General features: G+C 38.5%; 1 protein-coding gene and 1 long non-coding RNA gene across 4 annotated transcripts; one reads left to right on the top strand and one right to left on the bottom strand.

Moving 5' to 3' along the window:
- Window positions 1–1,666: 1,666 nt before the first annotated feature.
- On the top strand, window positions 1,667–10,661 carry LOC105930951. 3 transcript variants are annotated; one of them, XR_004931529.1, is made up of 6 exons: window positions 1,667–1,862; window positions 2,011–2,098; window positions 5,271–5,404; window positions 6,555–6,868; window positions 8,357–8,426; window positions 8,983–10,661. It is a non-coding gene; the product is annotated as an uncharacterized LOC105930951 (long non-coding RNA). The 3 variants fall into 3 exon arrangements; XR_001166477.3 differs by having other exon boundaries at window positions 1,670–2,098; XR_004931530.1 differs by lacking the exons at window positions 1,667–1,862; window positions 2,011–2,098 and adding an exon at window positions 4,826–4,874.
- A 9,062-nt stretch (window positions 10,662–19,723) lies between these two features.
- On the bottom strand, window positions 19,724–20,753 carry cldn23a (claudin 23a). The gene has a single exon (XM_012869423.3). It carries the CDS (start codon window positions 20,731–20,733, stop codon window positions 19,873–19,875), a length of 861 nt encoding a protein of 286 aa, XP_012724877.2. The 5' UTR covers window positions 20,734–20,753; the 3' UTR covers window positions 19,724–19,872.
- Window positions 20,754–23,495: the final 2,742 nt, after the last annotated feature.

The raw sequence follows: 23,495 nt of genomic DNA, 5'->3' as shown, positions 1-23,495 counted from the left end.
AAGCCAACTTCATGACTGAAGAAGGCAATGCCTTCTTTTCATTTACCCCTCACAACAGACGAACACAAGGAAAGGGGGAAAGCGGGGCCAATTGAACTTATCAATGTTTACAGTTTGCAGACGTACTCTTCTGGTTGAGGTCAGGGGAGTGATGTCATGATCATTAAAGCTGGTATTTGTTCTAAAATAAAGTGAAAATGGCACCGTTGTTGGGGATCAGTCACACACAAATACGCATGTTCAATTAGATTTTTATGTGGGCTGGAAAGACGGCACTAACGGTCCTAACAAATATTTGCCTTAGTATGAATGCAACACCGGACAGTGCCGTTATTTATGGAAGTGAGGAAGCTACAGCATCATGGTTTAAGAAAAGATGAGGTTTGTATGTCCACACATAAACACAAAACTGACATTTTAACAGTCTTCTAGTTTGGGACCTGGTTTCAAAAAAAAATGTTATGGTCTCCCAAAATGCCGGATTCCTTTGGACACACAGCCTGAACGACAAAATACTTTTACAGATACACCTAATCTCATCTCCGTGTGGACGGGGCTGGTGCTGTCTCTGGACGGTGGACCAAACCCAGCAGATGAGATGGCAACACAAATTACCACGGACTGGACACTTCACAGTGCTTCTCAGGTGACTTGGATTCAATACCTTCCCACTGCTCCACCAAACTCTGGCAGCAACAATAGAATTAGCCAAATTCGCCTTCTCCGAAATGAAAGCACTTGCATATATGCAAAAAAAAAACCTGTCCCTTTTCCCCATAGCCTAGATAAGTCTCTCGTCTCTGATCTGGAATAAATTTGTGCTGCAGCAGATGTCTAGGCTATGAGTTTCCCCCCACAGTCTTGAATGGGTTTTAAAAATCCCATTATCCCTGTTGTGTATAGTTTTCTACCAAACTTTTTCCTTGAATTTCTATTACTATTGATTGGATTCAACACTCTGACCAGACAGCTTCTTTTTTTAACAATTGCCTTTTGGGGGTAACCCTGAGGTCGACTATCTCCCTGATAGTTGAGTATACCATACGATGATTAACAGACAAAAACTTAAAATATATAATTGTGTGTAATAGAGTTTATCTGAGCTATGAAACAAGTTTACAATAATATTCTAATTCACTCAGATGCGTCTGCGTACGCTCTTTGCACCCCATGCCATCTTGTGTCGCATGTTGCGACATGTACAGTTTTCAGACTTTGCTGCTACTGCAAGAGTCAACGTGTCTGGATCAGCTGATTGAACTGGATACATGTATCGGTGGAGTGAAGCGGTGCAAAAGGTCATGCTACACATATTTTTGTCTTTCTGAAGTTAACTCTTATGTCAGTGCGGCCATCATTTTTCTCTTTTTTTTTTGGTAGCAGTAAATTTGTCATAACTATCTAAACAGAGAACCATGCAATTTTCTAAACAAAAGATGTGGAAGTTTATCTCTTGCATCTCTCGTCTCGTTAATAAAAGTTAAGTACGCCTTCAACTCAGTTTAAAAAAAAATGGCATCTATTGTTCCTCACTAAGACTCACTAAGCCTCAACAGTCAATTGTACACCTACTGTCCTCCCAGCAGCATGTGTGTGCACAAGCATGCGTGTAATGAGTCATACATGATCCTCTCTGGGCTCCACCTCATGCCAGAGCCTGTTGAAACAAACATCCGGCCTAAAACATGCTGTAGCCTGAGGCGTGCGATCATGAATCCTCAGATACTGATCTTCAGATGTTGACTGGTCTAAACTGTGTTTGTAAATTTACCAGAGCTAAATTGTTCTGTGTGGAAAAACCTCCATGTAATAAGAGTAAAGAAACTGAATTGGCTTAAAGGATTAAAAGGAATGTCTCCATGGTTGGTTTTGTTTCAGATAATTTGATACCCCTTCTTTTAGCTAACAGCTAACTGGTTAGCTCGTCTTAGGTTTGAAAATCAGCCAGCAGTAAAATATCTGCCAATCACTTCCCGATAAAGTTACTTCAGACATGTTTTGTTTCTTTAGCTAAATGGTTGAGAGGAAAGAAATGTATTTATCGGCCTGTTGACTGAAACTTTCTTGGGCCTTTAACCAGAATCACCTTCAACTTCAGGTAAGAACTTGACAGACGCCTGACTCAATAAAATCAATGTATAATTGCTGTTGCTTGTGTTGGCTTCTGCAGACGGGACCGCTTGTTTATAATTATTGTCCTTTTATTCAAGAACTGACCGTGACCGTTTTTGTGCATGCTTGGCTTAACTGTCATCAGTTTTGGTTCTAGCTATGTCTTCAAATTCTTAGCAAGAAAGAAAGAAAGTTAGTAAGTTGGTACCTGGAAATGTATTAGATTTCGACTTCACATTCCATAAGGCTGCTTGATTCTAGAAGAAAAGAAAATTGGTTATTTTGGTCAATACTGCCATGGTTCTCATTTGCCTTTTGAATGTCACTTGTGTTGTATTTTCTGTTTGTAAAAGTGCAAACGGTGTAGTAGTCGTAGAAAGGCCACTGTCGTGTTATTTTCAATGGAATAAATGAAAATTTATATAGCTGGTTTCAAAGCATAGACGCTGGATGTATCAATATTTTTTCAGCATTTTCTCTTTCATTTTCTTTTGTTCTCCTGCCTCATATTTTTGAATATACTGAGACACTGAAGTCAGACTTGTTCTACTAATACAAAACTGCTCAGTTGCTTTAGCCTTTCAAAACCATACCAGTACCTGGAGAATATTATTTATTGCTGGAGGAACTTTTGCTGTGATCATTATTAATACCCAGTGTTAATGTAACGTCGTTAGCAACACCAAAAACTCATTAACCTAACTGGCACCCTGCCGAATTGTTTAGCGCTCAACCGAAATAAGTGCACGGATCAAAGACAATCCCATGACTGTCAAAGCCATGACTCATGTTAGTTTTAACTGCTGCCCTTCTAACTTCCTGTTGCCGGTGCTGTATTGCTAACACCAACTTACATATCAACGAGAACAATACGTGAAGGTTGGACTTTAGCATATTTTATTTCTGTTCTCATCAAAAGCAATATTTCTTTTTATATGTTTGTCAAAAATAAAATATGACGCTCACTATTCAGGCTAATAATGTCAGAACTGACATGTATGTTGAATGCATGTTTGCTTTGCTTTTCTCCATGCTTGAACTGTGTTGGGAGGACAATGCCCATTGTCCTGAAAGCATTTTGTAACTGAGGATTGTTCAGAAGTGGAACCAGTTTGGTTCCTTGATTTTAGTCCTTCCTTCCCATTTTTCTGCTGTTCGCATTGAACATGCTGGTAATCCCTGTCTAAAATTACTTAACCAAAATAAGGGAGGGGGAAGAATAAGCAGTGGTTACCAGATTTAGAGTCAGACACAAATCAACTGGTGTCTATCCTTGTGAGATCGTCTTCAGAAATAAAGTTAGCTCACAGAGATCATCATGAAAGATGCATTTTCTTTTTTTGCTTGAACAACATGCAGCCTTTATTTGATTAGATAAAATATTTGAGCACCAGTTCTCATTTTGAAACATGCCTGGTCATTAGGCCCCAAATAAAAAGTGCAAACACATGGTATATAAATACAATGAAAAAACAAGAGGGGAACTTAAACTCTTTAAATGTAGCAAGAGATTTAAAAAAAATAGGACTGTGACAATATGATTTATCATATTGTTTTCTTTTTCAACCCACTGAGGTGCCTTAGTTAATTAAAATATTTGATTAGTGTCAGGTTTAGGGTAACCTTTTGTGGAAAGGTTGATCAATTCCATTTAAGTTCAAACTTTGATTAGGCCACTCCAAAACTCTCATGTTCTCTTTGTTAGGCCATTCAGAGAAACACGGACTTGCTGCATGCTTCAGATTACTGTCCTGATGCACAACTCAAGGGCTCTTAACTTTAAGTCACTAACTGATGGATAGGCATTCAAAAGAGCAGGATTCATGGTTCAATCATGTCCTCCATGCCCTGAAGCAGCAAAGCACCCCCATACCATAACACTACCACCAACATGCTTGGTTGTCAGTATTATGTTGTTCTTCTAAAAAATTTTTTTTTTAAGACCAGGCCATGATGTGTCGCTTTTGGATACATTTGAAACTACTTCATGTTGTAAAACAGGTTCTGTTTTAGTGCTTTCTTGGGTCTGCATTAATCTGACCTAACAAAGCCAGATTTGGCTGTTGACGACAATGTTCTTGGTTATTTTTATTAAACAAGGCAGCAATTACTTGCAATCTTTTTCCTCCCTCCTTTCCTCCCTTTTATAAATTAAATGACTTGAAAACTGCTTTTGTTATTTACTCAGGTTTTCTTTCGCTGACGTCAAGATCTGATTCATCTGAAAAACTTTAAGTGTGAAAACGGCAAAAGACGTCTGTAGGAAGGCCGATGCTTTTCAACGCCACTGCAGATGAAGAATCCACTCAAAGTAGTCCAGGTTGCTGGCAAAAGTACATGCCTCTGAGCAGCCTTGCTGCAATAACCACAACGTAATGACTGTGATTTGCGCCGGCTTATCTGAGTATGGAGTCAGTCAATGAGCAATTACAATAACAGAGCAACACGTGTGTAACTACGATCTTTTGCTTTTAAAAGCACGTGGACATGGTTGTTGTGTGATATGAACATGGGAATGTAGTTCAGATGCACAGCACTGCAGTCTGAAGGGTTCACATGTGGTTACTTTGACTTTGCCACCCAGTCTGGTCTGCATGAGGGCCCTTTGAGCTTGCACAACGCTCGTGTGAATGTGTGCACACAGACATGTCCATTTTGTCATGTGTCGCAAGGAGAGCCTTGCTCGGACTTGTCTGCTCCTCCCATGCCAAAGTTACAAACACACCTACAGTCACGGCTCTGTTCAGGATATGCGATTTTCAGTAAGTATGGACCTCTCTGGTTCTTCCTTAGGCCCTTTTAAATTATCCATAGTTAAACGGCAAGCTTCTCGTGTTATTGATAAATTATATACTTTTTGAAATCTATTTTTTTTAGACGAGAGTTAGAATTTTGTTTAGTAAATCAGGATGACTCAACGTTTAACCCGAACATGGCAACGCGCCGGCTTTTATCCTTGTGAAACGTCAAATTGCAACATTGCTGTCAGACGATATATGAGTGAGATTTTGCATGTGTGTGCGAATTGGTTCATGTGAAGATACGAGAGGGAGGAGGGGATTTACTTTGCTTGTCTGTAGAGGAAAAAAACAGGTTCCTATTCACAGGACTCGGTTTTCTTCCTCTGTTCTCCACCCACTTTTTTTTTTTTCCCCCAGGTGATCTGGCTGAAAAGGGAACCTGAACGATCCAGAATCTTTGCCACAGCAACAGATCACAGGACGAGCCAACGACAACAAACCCACCTCCAGCTTGAACGTTTGAAGACGCCACAGTTTTCTTCGTTGCTACTGTGAGTTTTTGGTGGTTTTGTCTTTATTTTTTACATACAATGTGAATGTTGTTGTAAAGCTTCTCTGAAGAAATTGGGCAGCACACGTAAGCATTTATTAGTAAGGTAACCAAAACAAGATGATTTTATCATTAGAATATAACAAAAACTACTTGTTGGGTGGAAATCGACTGAATGAATGTCTGATTTCTGCCTTCTGGTGACTCCAAGTCACTGTAGGTATTTTAAACCGAACACTGTTATGTAACAATTTGAAACTCCACGTGTCAGATTGGTCTGCTTATTTAAATTACGTCTGGAAGCTCAATGCAGCAGCAGAATAAAAAAAAATTACATTGCAGAAAAATGTTGATGCAGTCAGGTTGAAATGGTAAAATAAAATGAGTATTTTAACTTTGTAAAGCCTATTTCTCTTCAGATAAATTCAAACCATGCAGCTTCTAGTTGGGCTGGAAAACTTTTCCACTCATTTTGTTTGTGATGTTTCAAAAAGTAGAATACGTTAAATGGCCAGCCTCCAAATCACCAAACAGTGTCTGGTTTTGTATCTAAGCAGCAACGTCTCTCATTTGCCTGCAGCAGCCTTTCTAAATATGACTCAATGGTAAGATTTGGTAGTTTATAAACTTCACGAAAAGATTTTGCATGAAAAGCAGTGGAGGTGTAGGCGCACTTTGAACTGAAATGAAATGCGTCCTTGTTTCATCTTTTTCACTGATGATATCCTGACAGTGATAAAGAAAACCCAAAATGTGTTGTGTTTGACATAAGGAGCATCTTAAAGTTGGCTCAGAAACACAGTGAAGATGGTGAATGTGGACAAATAAGAAGCTCAGAATTGTTTGACATAAGATCCAGTGACTTTAATATGATATTAGCCTTTGTTTGCTGAGATCAGAGAAAGGTTTGCGTAAGAGCCACTCTGCGAGAGACGGTAAGTGCAGAAAAAGAGTTGGGTCCCACGGTGTGTCTAGTCTGACCATTCATGCTAAACCTGTTTTCTGACTTGTCTTAGTTTATTGACCAAATGCTTGGTCAAAACCTTGCTGTTTTGCAGCTTTTCCAAAAATAAATATGATAACATTTGATACTTAATCTAGTTTACCATTTTTAAAGTTGTTGACAGTGTCTTTGTCTTCTCTTTGTAAAGCTCTAGTGCGTTTCGTCTTGTGCCATGGAAAGCTCTGTCCCCCTGTCATTACAACCGAGGGGCATCGACTACAGCCTGCCGACCTGCGGTGACGAGCATTGCAACAGCCACGGGAAATGTGTGGTTGCTCCAGTCGGGGATACGGGTTGGATTTGTGAATGTAATCTGGGCTACGACGGGGAGTCTTGCGAAACAACTGTCAACGGGCACTTGAGTGTACCGCTGACCATAAGCATAATCGCCGTCATCATCGGGCTGTTGGTCCTCGCTTTTGTCTTGGCCAAGGTGCGACAAAGACAAAAGAGGAACAGGAGGTAATTGGATGTGTGACTTTATAACATTTGTGACTCTTACTATTTGAATTAGTTTTGTAATATTGTTCATTAAATATTGTGAATTAATTGCTTTATATTTATATCTTTAAACGCACAGTCTAGCGTCTCAGTTTTGTATGTGACGTTTAACTATTTTTTTACTTGGCATTGGGGAATCAAGACCATGTGTAGTGGGCTGAATCAATTGCCACAGATCATTTTCAAGATATCCTTTCCCCATGACCAATAATTTATGCATATTTTTCTAATTCAACATCAATCGAGAATTGTTATTGTCACAATGTGTTACGATGGTGAACTTTTTTAAGACAGACACCGACTCAGGATGTACTCCTGATGTGGTGGGTTTTCACCCACCACATTGTAGGTGTTGTTTGTTTATTTGAAATGCCTTGATGTTTGAAAGCAACATAACACTATCGGTAAAGTTCCCGTGTGGGAGAGAACATCCCAGTGTAAATAAACTAACGCGCTAGCAGTCGTTAGCACAACGCACACTACGTTGACTCTGCGCCCCTCCTTTAAGCTCCATGACGCAATGCTCCTCGCACTTCATTGGTTGCGCAACCCAATAACAGTAGTGTTATTCTAACATGTAACGCATCACAAACTTCTCGGCAGGGCGCGATTGCCCTCACGGCTTTTGGAAAGAAGCTGTTTTTGAGTCTCTTAGTTTTTGATTTAATGCCTCTGAAGTGTTTACCTGATAGTAGTGGGTCAAACAGTCTGGCCATTTTCTGGACTCATGCAGTATAAAGCATGTCCAAAACGATTTCTATGTCTAGTTTTGTCTAGTTTATTTTAACAGTTAAGTGGAAAGACCAGTCCGTTTCAGTTTCCTGAGGAAGAAGAGCTGTTGTTGGGCCGTCTTAGGAGGTGTTCACAGTCCAGGAGAGGTCAGAGGAACTTTATGCTGTCTGCACACTCCACCAACTCCCCCTGTATGCAGACAGGAGTGTGTTGAGTCATCCTGGACCTCCTGTAGTCCACTATAACCTCCTCGGTCTTGCTGGTGTTCAGGGTGAGGGTTGTTCCTGGAGCACCACGGTGTCAGATTGTGGACCTCCTCTCTATAGTGGGTCTCAAGTCTCATCATTGTTGGAAATGAGACCCAACACAGTGGTGTCATCTGCAAACTTCACAACCATGTTTGTGGGGTGGATAGCAGGGCTGCGGACATAACCCTGCGGTATTCCAGTTTAATACTGTTTCTTTGTCTGTACTTAAAGACAGTACAGTGCTTTGGAGAAAGTTTTGCTTCTTTTGTAGTCTGCCCCTGGAGGCCATTTGTAGTTTTTCCATCACAAGAACTTCCTTATTAGCATCGTGTTTCAGACCACCAAAAAAATCCATGTTTTTGGGGGGGGGGGGGTTTATGTTACTGTAGATGTGTTTCTATCTAGCTGTTACAGCATTATTCATTTTTGAATAAAATATGTACTGATTCCCACAATGCTTTGTCAACAGAAAAAAACTGGCTGAGAAACAAGGGTACAACATACCTGTTTAATGTGGATGAATATCAAACATGACTAAGGTAAGCATGAGACCGAAGATCCTCTGGCCTAAAAAATATTTTCATATTTGGAGAGTAATCCTCACACAGATTTTTTTAGTCTACCTCTGTATTTAGTAACAATATGTAAAAAATAAAATAAAAAAATAAGTATTTCACTAAAACACATTGCTAGAATGTGTATTAAATATTTGAACGGTTAATTTTTCTAAAACATTAAACATAATAAAACCTAAAATAACTTTAGTTCCTAACCAATAACTAACAGACTGACTAAAACAAATGTAAAACACGGAACTAAAATGATGAAACTTGAACTAACAAAAAGAAAAACAAAGTACAACTCCAAAATTGATTTAACAAAATCTAAAACAAATACAGAAAAAAAATGAAAAATAAAGATCAGCCTTTAAGCAATTAACTTTTCCTCCCTTTTCATTGGCTTTTTTAAATGTATTTAAAGGTCTGCATTACAGTGCAGTGTCTTCTGTATGCTAGTTTGTCAGCTGCTTTGCTCTTCAACATTATACTAATGTGTTGAAAAACCTGAAACCTGATATCTCTCATTCTTGTCCAGGTAAACATCTTGGATAAATACGCCCCTGTGCTCCTGGTTGTTTCGGTGTGACCCTTGGAAAAGGAAAGCGGATCTGCATTATTACTTGATAATTGATCACTGCAACTGACTTTGTGCTGCACCACCCTAAAGACACACACTGAATCTACTGAAGCCCCTTGAGCCTGTTTTTCTTTGTCCACCTGACTCTCTACACACAGCCTATCCTTGGCAGGACAAATGCTACCAATAATGTTATGTTCAATTTTGTCACAGTCTTCCTTCACTGACGTTATGGTCCACATGAACTTACTCTTTCACATTTGTTTCAGGCAAAGACTTCTTGCACAATAATGCAAATGTTCATCCACTATTCTTTTTCTTCAAGAAGACATTGCTGTCATGAGAACCAACATAATAGATCTAAGTTGTTGGCAAAGATTTATTTTAGAACAAAGGATTTTTTTTTTTCATATATTTATACCAACAATATATATAATTTACCCATTGTTTTTTTTTTTTTATTTTATAGTTTTATGTTGCCAATATTTTTTTGCACTATATAGTTCAGCATTTAATGTCGTTTGACCTGTTGTGAAATCTAAAATAAGAACAAATTTATTGTTTAAAAATGTCCTAACACAAAATACGTTATACCTCGCTGAATTTTTTTTAAACGTTTTTCCTGTTGCATGGCTGATGCAATGTCATAATTCAGCATCAGTTTGAGCTTGAGCAAAAGGCGCCACGGTGTTTGGTCAGAAGTTGGTCCAACTGTTCAATGTCAGTCTAAGGGGTTTTCTTTGTATTGATTCTTTTTTTTTCTTTTCTTTTTTGCGCTCTACTGACTGACATTTTTTATATCCAACTATAATCCCAACTATTTTAAAAGAAAGTTTGTGTAATTTTTATGTAGTGTTCTGCGGAGCATTTATTTGCTGTCAGTGTCCAACCCAAACTTTGAGCCATTAAAATGTTTTATTTTAACGGGCAATTATTACTTTTGTAGGGAAGATGCTGGCGGCTCACAATCCCTCCGCAGAACCACTAGATCAAAGATTCACATTAACCCCTTTTTAATAGTTTTATCATATACAAAGTGCAGCACCAGTAAAGCAAAGGCTCTGTATATGTATCGAAGACATTAGCTATGTAGGTTATGTTTAAATATTAGCATTTTTGTACATAAATGGACTATGAATGTTAAGCAGATTATTTGTAGATGTCTGCTTTAATAGTCTCCCAGTGGATGACTAAAATATTGAGATGCTGCAGTCTGGTAGATTCTTATAGAAGAGGACTTGTTTTCAGTCACCAGACAAAGTTGTAGGTCACCTTTACTGAGCACAAGGCTGACTAACAATCTTTCCAACAAAGCCAAACAATATCTTCGTTTCTCTGATTTTAATGTTATCCGGTCAACATGTTTTTTTTTTCTAATCTCCGCCCCTTGTGTAGCCTGGAATTTTCATATAAAATACAGTATATTTTAACAGAATGATTATACCTTCATTTCTTAATAGGTAATCCTTGTTTCTGAGGGTTTGTGTTTAATATTCATCCATGTATGAGAAATGCAGTAACCTTTTAAAGTGCTTTTTGATACTCACTTTTCTAGTAAGTTGGCTAAATCAACATTTTTAAGTGCACAGTATAGCATTTTCTTGTCCTTGTTGTATTCTAATAAAATGTAGAAAACAGAAGTCTACTTGGGTTTTTTTTTTGTGTTGTTGTTTGTTCTGGTTTTTGTTAAGGGGGTAGAAGGGGGGGGGGGGTTGGGAATTTTACTTCCAAAAGTAGACGCCGATTTTTGTATTTTGAAATTTTCAGCTGTCTTCCCGATTATATGAAACACTGTTTACAAAATAATACATTTGTGGAAAACAAAATTAAGGTTTTAGGTTGGCCTAATCAAAGTCTGCAGGGAAGCCGACAGAGATCTGATTGCTTTTTAAACAGAGTTCATACAGTTTGAATACCTTTCACCCATATCATCTATACTATACTATATTTTGAAAACTGCATTTTGTATCTACTTTAACTTATCTCTGTAAAAACCAAAGAAATCAGTAATGTTTTTTTCCCTTTGGGTAAAAAAACACTGAAAATAGATGGCACAAACGTGGGAAAAACGTGTCACTGTGAGCATGTTAGCAGCCCATGCAGGCATGTCGGGTACATGCAGAATGACATATGGTGTCATTCAGCCACCTCGTGGTGACTCAGCTGTATCATACAACTTTCTGCTTGCAAGAGCAAAGGTGCTTTTTGACATGACTGATACGGCTCACCACTTAGGCCACCATTCATTCTGGATGGTACGAACAGCGAAAGAAAAGTTGTCACCAATCCCTTTTCTTCTTGTCTGCCATCCACTTTTCACCCAGCCTTGTTAAAATTAAGTGTTTTAATGCTCATGTTGTTCTCTCTCGCTCTTTTGCTGGGGAAAACACTCTTCCCCAGTTACAGCTGAGAGGCATGGACCTCGGCCAGCCGACCTGCTGGGACACGCAGTGCAGCAGCCACGGAAACTGTTTGGCTCCTCCAGGAGGCGCTGGGTACGCACCTGGTTTGTGAATATGATGTGGGCTAAAAATTGGGAATCCTGCAACACAACAGTGAGCAGGGAGCTAAGTGTACCGGTGCTTGCTGGTATTGTCTTTGCCATAATCACTGACTTGGTGCGCCACGCTTTCATTTACGCCAAATTACTGCAGAGGACATTGTTGAGAGTTGTGTTTTAAAATAAATTGTCATATTTAATGTGTTTTGAATGACATCAGTGGATTATTTTAAATCTGCTATATTATTCTATTCAAATTATACTGTATGTGGAATATTCAAACTTTATAACTTTTGTAACTGTTTGACATTTAATTTGATGTATTGTGAATCATTGTTAGGCATATTTTCAACAACCGCAAGTTCATGATTTTTTTGTAACTTACAATCTAATAACTCAGTTTGCTATTTTACCTTGTTTTCGTAGAATTAGTTTAAGGATTTGTGTAATGACTTATAGCTTTTAATCTGTTTAAGGTCCAGCACCTTTTTTTAACCTTTATTTATACAGATATTCTCATTTAGATACAAAATATAATTTTTCAAACAAGATCTGTTTAGTAAAACAACAAAAAAGAACAAACACTGTGACAATAGAAGTAAAACATTCCACTCAATTAAATAGGCTTATAAAATATGACTTATAAAACTAGAGCAAGTTGCACTTTGGACTTTATTCATATTTCACTCTGGCATGTTTTATTTCTTTCAAAATCCTCTTCAAACATATTTAACCAAACGCATCAGAGCATTGTGTGCAAAAAATATTTAATATCTTTGTGTTTTGGGGAGAAATTGTAGCTTTTGCGTTGAAGTGGCGTTTTTTATTCTGCACCTCGAGGCAATCTGGGATGTTTTTTAATGCAGTGATCAAGTTTGTGTTTTCAACTAATTTGACCAGTAACAAATAGTGGGAAGATAAAAAAAAATTGTCTCAAAAGTTTTTGTTGTTTTTTTTGTCTACAGAAAATCTTGCATTGATGAATAATAGATAAAAAATCTAATATGTCTAAGGCAAGCTTTAGAAATATATTGTCCCTAAAATATTTTCTTATTGGATACCTTTGATCAATAAGACTAATAATGAACTGGAAGAAAAGTTACATTTATTGAATTGCTTTTTTTTTTAATTTATTAAAGTTAATATAAAGAATTTTTTCAAATCTAATCAAAACTGATGATGTGTTCTTGAATGTTAATTTTCTCAGTTGACAAAAAGCTAAACAAAATTTAAAAGTAACAAAAATAAAACAAAAAATATATCAACTCCCACAAATGTTGCTTCAGAAATGCCAAATACTATCACTATTTTTATAGTGAATAAACTGTCAATTATAAGACTTACACTTTTTAAAAATTTGGTAGGATTGCAGAGAATCCCTAAATTATTCACAAGCAAAAAAAAAAAAAAAAATACACTGTCCCTGAATTGCTCAAAAACAGAAGTTAAGGTTTCTATCTCTTCACTTATCTATAACTGATTTTTATGGATTCCAGACAAACACAGTCTGATGTGTAAAGGTCTGTCACTTCCCTTTTTTTACTGTGAACTTCTAATAATACCAGTGATGTAGACTGCTAAATCAAAATGAGTGGGGATACTTTAATACTCCTCCTACCACTTAATTTACATGTGTAATTTTTATAATTCTGCAGCACTTTTAGAATTACTAAAGAAACAGTAACCTAATTCCTTTCAATCTTAGGCAGGTCAACTGGATCTTGCAAAGATGCCCTTCTGTGCTATAAAGGCTCAAGTGTGATTAAAATAAAAACAGATCTTTTTTTAGCCATTTCATAATCCGGATGCACTTGCTCCGTCACATTCCTGTATGCAAAGATGTTCAGCTCGCAAATGCAAATTCACAACTGGTCTCTGTGGTGAAGCAACCAGCAGCACAGCAGTAAGTACTGCTGTTCCTGATAGCCAGTATGTTTTAAGACTTGATTAGCCCGATGTGGCAAGAGCTTTAGAGTAGATTTTAGTTATTAAACTTTTTTTTTAAATACATATTCTGGGCGTGGAACATCTTGGGCTGAAAGAGAGTGTTGCTGGGAAGAATAATGTCTCCCTTTTCCATCTGGCCCTCTTACACCGACTATCCGATCTTTGATAAGCAAAGGATAAAAGGTTTCTTAGATTGTGTTGTTATCTACAAAATGTTAACTTTAGCCAAAGTTTTGTTGTTTCTCTGCCATGTAGCTGCATTTTATATATATAATGTGTGTGTGTGTGTGTGTGTGATTTCATACTTTGTTTTATGCTATTTAACAAAGAGACATGTGGTATTACAAATCAATGCATGTATAAATTCATAGATTTAATATTTTAATAACAAGTTGTATTGTTCATTTAAATTTATTTCACTCTCTCACGTACAATCCTGAGCCTTCTCTACACACCAACAACAATTTCTTCATATTTTTGCCTGCTGTGCATGTACACACATGCATACACATTTTTTTTAAAGGCCAGGAAAATTGTTCTTTGCACTGCCCTGCTTGCAACTAAGGCCTTTGAACTTAAGACCCTTGAATAAGAATTGTTTTGCACAGCTTGTTGCATGTGTTGGTACTCTAACTCCAGGGTGCTTATTTAGACGTTTAGCCTTAGTTTGTGAAATACAGCAACACCAAATTAAAAAACATAAAATTATGGTCCCTTTTTTGGGTTTCTGCATTTTTCTCACCAAGTAAAAACTCAGCTTCAGAACCAATCACAGCTCAAAATTAGTGATGTGCACCATGTGATCTGCTTTCAAGTTATCCCTGGTTATTGCAACCATAAGCTGCAGAAAATACGGGTAAAGCTGCTCCTTCTGCGTTGACGGTCGTTTGCTTCTATTCCAGCCTTGAGTAGGAGAGACTCATCCAATATGGCGATGACACAGGATGCGCTCCAGCACATATTGAGGCGTCTAGGTATATTATATCTATGCATCTACCTATTTAATGTCTATGCAGCTGGCAAACAGTACAGTTGAAGGTTGGAACCAGAGAGGGTGAGTGTGTCACCTACTGGCCAGGATGTGTTAAACCTGTACATATCTCCTTTAAATTAGGTTATGTGATGCATTTATTGGCAGTCAGTATCTAATTTGCAGCATGCAGTGATCTGAATTATCTAAATTTTAAAGAAATAAGGATTTTGTTAACACAGCAGTATTTTTTTTTTAACCAGATGTTTTGCTAGCCTGTGCTGAATACCTGGAGGTCTGTTTTTCACGACAGACTTGTAGATATCAATGGATTTCTATCTTTGTGACCATTTAATGCGACAATGAGAGCATGTGTAATTTATAGATTATTCTCGAAGTGAAGTCTTCCCAACTTCAAGACTACAACTGTTTTTAAAATGGTACAAATCAGGTTTGGCCGTTTGCTTTGAATTTCCATCCGGTGTCTTTGAAACTTGGGTCTGCAGGGAAGACGGATTGCTCATAGCCTCACTGCAGAGCACATATATCAAATATTTACAATATCTCTTTGAACTGAACTTTGGTTTGGTTTGTGCATGCCCATGGCACTAACCATAAAACAGAAGGTCCAGGTATGTGCAGAAGATTATTTCCCTGTAGGTTAAACAAGTGAATGACAGCTTTTTCTTTTACAAAACAATGGATTGAATGTCAAGTAAGTTATCTACTCACACAACAAAAGGGAAAACATGTTGCACATGTTTGCTTTACCGATCTCTCAGAGGATCAGCAAAATCTTGACATGCAGACAGACTGGTAGACTGTGACAGAAAAGCAAGTCTGCATGTGTTCAGTTTCCCTATTATAATTGTTATTTTCTGTATGACTGCCTTTCCTTAATAGAGGTGTATTGTAATATTTTTACTTTGTAGCCCAGTATAACCACTGCTCCGAAATATACATGTAGTTACAGTGATTATATTTCGATGTCTAATTTAGCTTTTTAAGGCTCGATATCAATATTATTGTCACGTGTGCAGAAAATAAATGCAATAAATCCTCCTTCTAAAGCTGTTTCATTCGACAATTTATCACTTTTAAGTAGATTTCAAATAAAATGTGTAAAAAACAGTTTTTAACAAAATAAATAAATATGGGAAGATTCTATATATTTTTTGCTTCCAACAAGTCAGATAGTTTGGTGTTGAAACACTCCTGTACATTACATCAAACGCTGCTTCTAGGGCATCAGGCCATATAGTAGGGTGTCGCTTTTTTTCTTTCTTTAATCCTTTATATATACAGGTTAGTCCCTTGAGACTCGGTGTCTCATTTACAAGTGAGGCCTGTTTAAACACATACAATTACAACAATTTATGACACAATTACAAATTTAAGTGTCCCAATGTTTAAAATGTCATGACAAAGGTAAAATATGTACAACTGACTAAATAAAACAAGCACAATCTCCTATATACCCTATCTCCAGTCCTTTTGATAAAACTCTGAATTTTCCATGTGCAACCAGACTGGACAGCTTCAGGTTCTGCTGAAGTGTGCTCCAGCTGGAGGGGCCTGAGAAGGCGAAGGCCTTTTTCCCCAGCTCTGTGCGAAATTTCTCGAACTCGGAAGGAAACAGTCCTGGGAGCGGAGAAATGTCGCTTCATTTGAAATCACCCCTTGTGAAAAGTTAGAGGGTGTATGTAAGAGCTGGCTGTTTACCATTCTGTTATTCATTGAAAAGGTAACATAGACTCCAATGTTCATTAAACTGATCTACAGTCATGCAAGATGACAGGCAGCCTACTTAGGTTACCTGAGAAAGGGTGCCTGAGACAAGATCGAGCTGATGCCACGTCAACATGGGATTCTAACATAATGGGAACACGTGATTACAGCGTGTAACAATTTGAAACCTGAAACTTTAAAAAAAACTTTTTAAATCATAAATAAAGCTCCTCTGCTAGCTTATTACAAAATATTGCCAATAAGAAGTACTGAAGCGCTTGCTTTTAAAAAGACCTACATCATGTAATATGCTTTTTCTGTAGAGATGCAAAGTTTGTTTTGGCCAGAGTCCAAGAAGAAAACCTTGCAGCAAACAGTGGACTTTAAATGGAAAGGTGGGTGTTTCTGATCATGTGAAAGACCTGGCACTAGTTACATATAAAGGAATGATGACAGAAGTCTTTCATATATGCTTTTCATTCAAACTTTTCACAATACACAGTTTACCATCAGGCAATTTTGGCGAGCTGGAAAATTGACCTCTGGTCACTTCCTGCAAACATTCTGGCATAATATTTTAGATTTTGATCACAGCAACTTCTAACCAAGAGGTCCAGTCTATAGATTAGATTTAAACCCGGCGTTAATGCTAAGAGAGCTTTATTAAAGCACTTAGAGGAGGCTTTGTGTATAGTGAGTTGAAATCTGAAAAGTGTGGCATACCTTCTGCTGGAAGGTGAACCTCCACCTCAGTCTCAGGTTTTTTGTAGTTTCTAACAGGTTTTCCTCCTGGATTGCCTTGTATTTACCTCCATGCATCTTTTCCTCCTTTATTCTGAGCTGTTTTGTTGTCCTTCAGGGGAAAGTAACCCCATGACTATGCTGTCATCACCATGTCACTGTGAGGGTGGCTGTAGGTTTATTTTCTTAGTACAAAATAAACTGTTGTAAGTTTATTTGTGGTTTCAGCTGAACAGAGCTCAATCTTCCGTGTCTGCTGGATCCTGTATAGTTTTTGGCAAACTGCAAAGGAGAGTTCTTGTGTTTTTATTTCAACAATTCAACATAAAGGTCGGCTTTTTGGAAAATACAATAAAAGTTCTCAGTAGATTCTGAGCTTTGACTCCCTGCTGCTCCTTCAGGACCCCTGTGGGTATTTTGCCTACTTCTCTGGCTAATGCTCTCCTGCTGCAGTGTACACGTAAGGCCAGCTGTGAAATGCTCTTTCCAGTTTCTGGTGATGGATTGAACAGCACTCCATTTAATGTCTGAAGCTTATTGAAGTCGTTTTATAACCTGAGCTGCTTTCTAACCTATCCCCTTTCTGCTGGGCTCCTTGGTTTTCATGATCATGTTTGATCATTAATGTTCTTTAACAAACCTCTCAGGCCTTCATAAAGCAAATTTTATTTAACATGTTTACTATAAGGGACTTTGAAATGGTGAAAAAAAAATTAAAAAAAAACATCTTTCAGTCTCCTTCCACTTCACAGTTATGCATTACTTTGTGTTTGTCAACATAAAATCTCATTGAAAAAAGAAAAAAAAAACATAAAAGTTTGTGGTTTTATCTTGAAAATGTTGAAATAAATTCAAGGTGTATGAAAGTTTTTGTGTGGCGCTTTGATCTATGTGCCCGTGTACAGTTATCATGACCTGACTTTTAATCTCAAATCCTGTTTTCCATCATGTCTAGAAGTCAGGAACCAAAGATAGACCCAGTTCTGGGTCAGCAAATGTTTTCTTTTCTTGATTATATTAGTCTTTTTAAGCAAATGTACAAAGGACAGAATTTCATTTCTGTCTTTATTTCACTAAGGGATTGATCATCTTGATAAAGTTGTGTTTTATGCAAACAATGGCAAAACTGATAATTCATTTCAGTGCTTTAAATGTTCAGCTAAATTGTAAACACCTTTCTGTTAAAACACTTTTCAGAGCACCACTACACTACAAATATTTCCCCACAGAGCAGCATTCCCCCCTGTGCCATAAGTTTTTACAGGTTTTAGTAAAAAAAAAATTAAAAGCCAACCTCTTTTATTCTTACATCTCTTCTGTACTCTACTGAATCATTCCTCTTCCTATAAACACTGTTTAACAAAATGCACAGACCAAAAAACTGCAATAAAATCAGCATTCTTCTTTATTTTGTTCATGGATCATGTAAGAAAAAACACACATTTTGCTCAGAACTATCAATAATTATTATATATTATTTAAAATTATTGCATTTATTGGGTATAGGGTTTAGACTGCCGACCTGTCCAGGTGTACCCTGCCTCTCGCCCATTGACAGCTGGAGATAGGCACCTGCACCCCTCACGACCCCACAAGACATAGACGTGTTAGAACATGGATAGATGGATGGGTATAGGGTTTGGTGATAATTAGAGGTTTTCAATTAACATGATATTTCACTGCATTAAGCACTGTTGTGCCAGATACTAGCTCTTGACTCTTTTGCTGAGAAAAATACTGATGATATTGAATCAACAGATCTTTTTGTTATGAGTGAATATTTTTCCCATGAAGCCAAAGTGTTGCCAATTTAAAGAGGGCCTGTGGTGTTTTAATGACAGCCTAACTCTGACTCAGGCTGTGCTTGAAATAACAGGTCCTGCAGGGAGAACTGCATTGTGATTTCTTGCAGGACAATTTAATGACAAAAGAGTCACCAGGAACCTCACCTTGCCTATTTGTTTGGACAGAGAAAACAATGCTGTTGTACAGGATGCATGGAGAGCCCAGCCTCTCAGACAGGTCTGACTGCATTGTCTGTATACTCTTTGGGAGTAGAAGCCAGCAAACATGGCGGATAGAGGAAAAAAATAAAATAAAACTTGAATAGAAAGCGTTTGCTTTGTATCTTTTTTTTGGCAAAAACAGGCCAAAACAGTGTTTCCTTTTATTATAAAATACATTCTTAATTCCCCTTTTGTTAATTTCATCACCATCATTGCAAAAAAAAAAAAAAAAAATGTTTTCCTTTTACTCTGCTCCAACAGCAAATGCTCCACCCAGTAGTAACCTAACCCAACAAATGTAGCAAACACAAGTTTCCAGCTGAGGCGAAAAACCTCAATTTTCTGCATTTTGCTGTAAATGGGAACTCTGCAAGAAAAGAGTGTTCACATTTAATAAAATGACTTCCAGAACCAATGGTTAACATTGCTCACTTGGTTATGGATCTTCCAACAGAGAGATTGCCTTTCATAAATCATAAAGTGCATGAGAACACAGTTGGCGTATTTACATAAAATAAAAATACAAAAGCTTCTCTTCAAAGCTTAAGACTGTGGCGTATTTACAACGCGTGTCCGGCTTTGTCTGAGAATCATAGACAGCAAAAATTCAACTTTTTTTAATTTACTTATGAACAATATATATATATATATATATATATATATATATATATATATATATATATATATATATATATATATATATATATATATATTCATAATCAGGTGTTTGACAAAACACATTGATCTCATACATGCTCGTTTTTGTTGTTGTTGTTGTTTTTTTTGTTTGTTTTTTTTGTTTTTAAATCCGAATACAACAAATGTAACTTTTATACTGGGTGCATTGCCTATTTTAAAACTACAATACTCTTCATCATTTCATGTGCCCAACCTTCTCCTCTTCCCCCCCTGCATATTATGTCTCTGACTCCCGTCTCCTCCCCAGATGATGCGCCTCATAGATCAGCATCGTAGGGCCTCCCGTTGAAGGAGGGGTTGCTGGCCCCTGAGCGGGCCGCGGGGCTCTTGGCCCGTGGGAAGGACACATCATCATCGACGGACTCCTTGTAGGACTCCGGGATGCTGCTGGGGGCGACGCTCCTGGTGCGGCTCAGGCTCGGCACCTCCACGCGTCTCGGCTCGCTTTTCGGCTGGCCCCTCGCCCTCGAGCCCAGGACCTCCTCGATCGGCCTCTCTCCGCGGTTCTTCCCGCCGCAGCAGCGGCAGCAACCGAGGCCCATCACGAAGCCACCCAGGACCTCGAATATGCCGCCGATGAAGCCCAGGACGAGGCAGTAGCCGGGGCGGACATCTATCCGATCGGTGCCCGATGTGACGTCGTTGATGATGTGCGTGTACCAGGAGACCGGGATGATGGTCAGGACACCCGCAACGAAGATGAGAAAGCCGGCGAACGTGCAGACCGCCCACTGGGGCCTGTCTCTCCAGCAGCGCACCCCCGGGATGGCCACGGCGATCCCCACCAGACACACGATCAGGGAGCCCAGCATCATGCCTTGAGCGATCTCTATGATGTCGTTGGCGAAGTAAGTGGTGTCCTGTTGGTCACACTGCTGCCTCTCCGTGGCCGTGGCGGCAATGCAGACGTCGAAGATCCCTTGCTCGATGACCCGATCCGGTGGCGCGTTGAGGAAGCCTTGGAGGGTCCTCCAGTTCGGGGCCACGGTAGTGACAAGGGTCAGCACCCATCCGCAGGGAGCCATCACCATCCCGAAGATCAGGATCCCCGGCGTGCGCAAGGATGTCCGGATCCATTCTGTGTCTCTTCTTCTGAAATACGACCCGAACGACGGCATGGTTGTTGTTTGTTCGTAATCCCCAACTTGGTGCTGTCAGACTACCAAGAGCGACTGTCTTTTGGCAGCTATAAGCGATGGCATTAAAAACAAGTCTAACTGAAACTTGGCAGTGGGCGGACACCGCTGGCTCTGCTCTCCAAACAGGACAGGTGTGGCGCGCCGCGCAGCGCTGCGCTGCAGACGGGCGGGGCCTCTTTTTGTTTTTTCATCCTCACCTGCAGCCAAAAACAGGGACAGAGGGCAGTTTCGATGTGTGTCTATCTGATGAGGAACACGTCTTTTAAGTTTGGTTGTTTCAGATAAACGATCAATGGGTCACTGAAATTAGTTAATGAGATCAAACAAACATCACGTGAAACAAAAAAGAGAGAAATACAAAAACTGGGAATATTAAAAGCTAGGGGTTTTATTATTTTATTCTCAATGAATGTAATTTCAATAGCGATACTGACTGAAGTTTACAACACGTGTAATCTGCACATGCAAAAAATGTAAACAAGTCCAGAAATGGGTGATAATGATAGGCAATAAGTATTCAACATGTGAAAAAAGGAAAACGGGCAAAGAAACCAACTGAAAGCTCAGTTTTAGAAAATAATAATAATAGTTCCAATAAATATGAGCCAATTTAGTTCTCAGTGGCCTTTCAAATCATTTGCAATTATGAAAGGGCTACACAGCCATGATGGGTAAAAAAACAAAGAGCTCTCCCAAGACCTTGACAGTTGGATTATAGCAGAACATACATATGCCATTGGTTGCAGAATGTTTTCTAAACTTTTGAATTTTCCAGTGAGCACCGGTGGGCCATAACCCAGGATTGGAAAATACATCTTTTCCCCATAAACCAGCTAAGACCGTGTGCTCCTTGAATGATTTCTGACAGAGCATTCAAATGAACAATGACCAGATCCAAAGACGGAGAGGCTCAGAAACATCTTAGATTTGCAGATTCAGTTTTCCCATAAACGCGCACGCACTGCAGAAGACTCCACCGCTGAAGGAAAAGCATGTTGAAGTTCACTTGGTACTCGGGTGACCAGATGTCACGATTCGTGCAGACTGTGCCGCAGTCACAAAGGCACATCGGCTGTAAATCAAAATACGAAGTGGATCCAACGTCATGGCCAACCTGCGCACGATGCACATAAACTAAAGCAGAACAGGACTTTAATGTATGTAAACCTTAATGGAGACTAACAAACACTGAGGATCAGTTCATAACTGGGTGAGGCCAGTGAAAGGGGATTCTCAGAGAGCTTTTTGTGAAGTTAGCCAAAGTTATTTTATATGGAGGGGAGCACAATGTAAAGCAACACTGTAAAAATGTGTCACACAAGCCCCACACAGCTGAAAAATCCTCCTGGGAATCTATGGACTCATTTTTACTCTATCCCGAATATGCCTGCCAGGCAGACAAGGGAACAGCAGTTTAAGATCAATGATGTAATTTATATTAATAAAATTTAACTTTTCACAAAAGTTAAATAACGCTTTTCTGATCAATTTTAAAAGCCTGGAAAGTTTTTCTGATAAATGTAGAACGACCTTTAAAAAAATCCTAAAGTTTTGGGGCAGAATTCAGATTGGTTGTAAAACGGACCGCTACAGAAGACCTTTCCTTCCCACGGCCCTCAGCATTTATAACAACTCCTTGACCAAATGTTTTATATCAACATTTAATTTACCTCTGGGATAAATAATGTATTTTTGAATTGTATTGAATTCCTATAAATTAATTAATTATAATAATATATAATTAATTATAATTATAAATCATTGTTTCATTCACTCAATAATAATTCACTGTTTCATTTTTTTAAAATACATAACTAAGTTTTTGAACTAATTGGTGTTGTTGAAGAAATCTGGGTTGAAACTTGGGTTGTTAAAGAAATCTGGTGGAAATGTCATGCCAGTCATCCCATTGGTGCAATATTTGCTAAGATTTATTTAAATTCAAAGTTTACCCATTATATGACGGCGGTAATATATAGAACTTCTGATATGTCTGTGGTTTTTGCTTTGGGTGGGTCGCCCCCAATATTAGTGATGTGGTCAGTGGTCTTCATCTTGCCTATTTATCCAGACTTTCTGCAGACACCCTCTGCTTGGAAGTGTGTGTGTGTGTGTGTGTGTGTGTGTGTGTGTGTGTGTGGGGGGGGGGGGGGGGGGGTTGGGTGGGGGACTTCTCAGAGGGCTCACAGTGGTAATTGAGATTTGTTCAAGGTTTTGGTTTTGGCTGAGATGGTTGTTCTTAATAAATGGGGGAAATCACACAATAAAGCCTGGCAAAAATATTAAGTAAGCTTTCTCTGGAAAATTGCTTTTAACTAGGACAACGTGTTACTATTTCTTTCGTTTTGAAAGCTTAAGCAGGCTTATTTCTCAAAGGCACTCCATTTAAAACTGACAGGTCAGAGCCTTGTTTTAACTTTAGTTTGAAAATGCCACCACGCTGTGAGGGAACTATTAATGGAAGGAATGCCGTTCTGCTGGATTCTCTTCAAATTGCTCAGATTCATTAGTTTCCCAGCATCTTCCTCTTCCCTTTGAGCCCTTTTCTGTCTTCATGCAGCACCTCGCATTAAATATCTCTCTGCTTTTTATTTCTATTTCCTTTTTTTAACAACAAAACCACAAAATTCAATGTATTTTTACTTTTTACAAAACCAATTCACATGTACCTGTAAAGTAGAAAGAAAATTATATGAGGTTTTACCAATCCAACCAATAATAAACTGAAATATGCGGGAGGA

Source organism: Fundulus heteroclitus, chromosome 8, assembly GCF_011125445.2.
Source record: "Fundulus heteroclitus isolate FHET01 chromosome 8, MU-UCD_Fhet_4.1, whole genome shotgun sequence".
NCBI lineage: Eukaryota > Metazoa > Chordata > Actinopteri > Cyprinodontiformes > Fundulidae > Fundulus > Fundulus heteroclitus.
The sequence above is the reverse complement of the archived record's forward strand: the minus strand, read 5'-3'. Positions and strand labels throughout refer to the sequence as shown.

What these genes read in the sequence shown, in the direction of transcription:
- cldn23a (XM_012869423.3), bottom strand. Translation starts at nt 20,733, where the DNA reads ATGCCGTCGTTCGGGTCGTATTTCAGAAGAAGAGACACAGAATGGATC.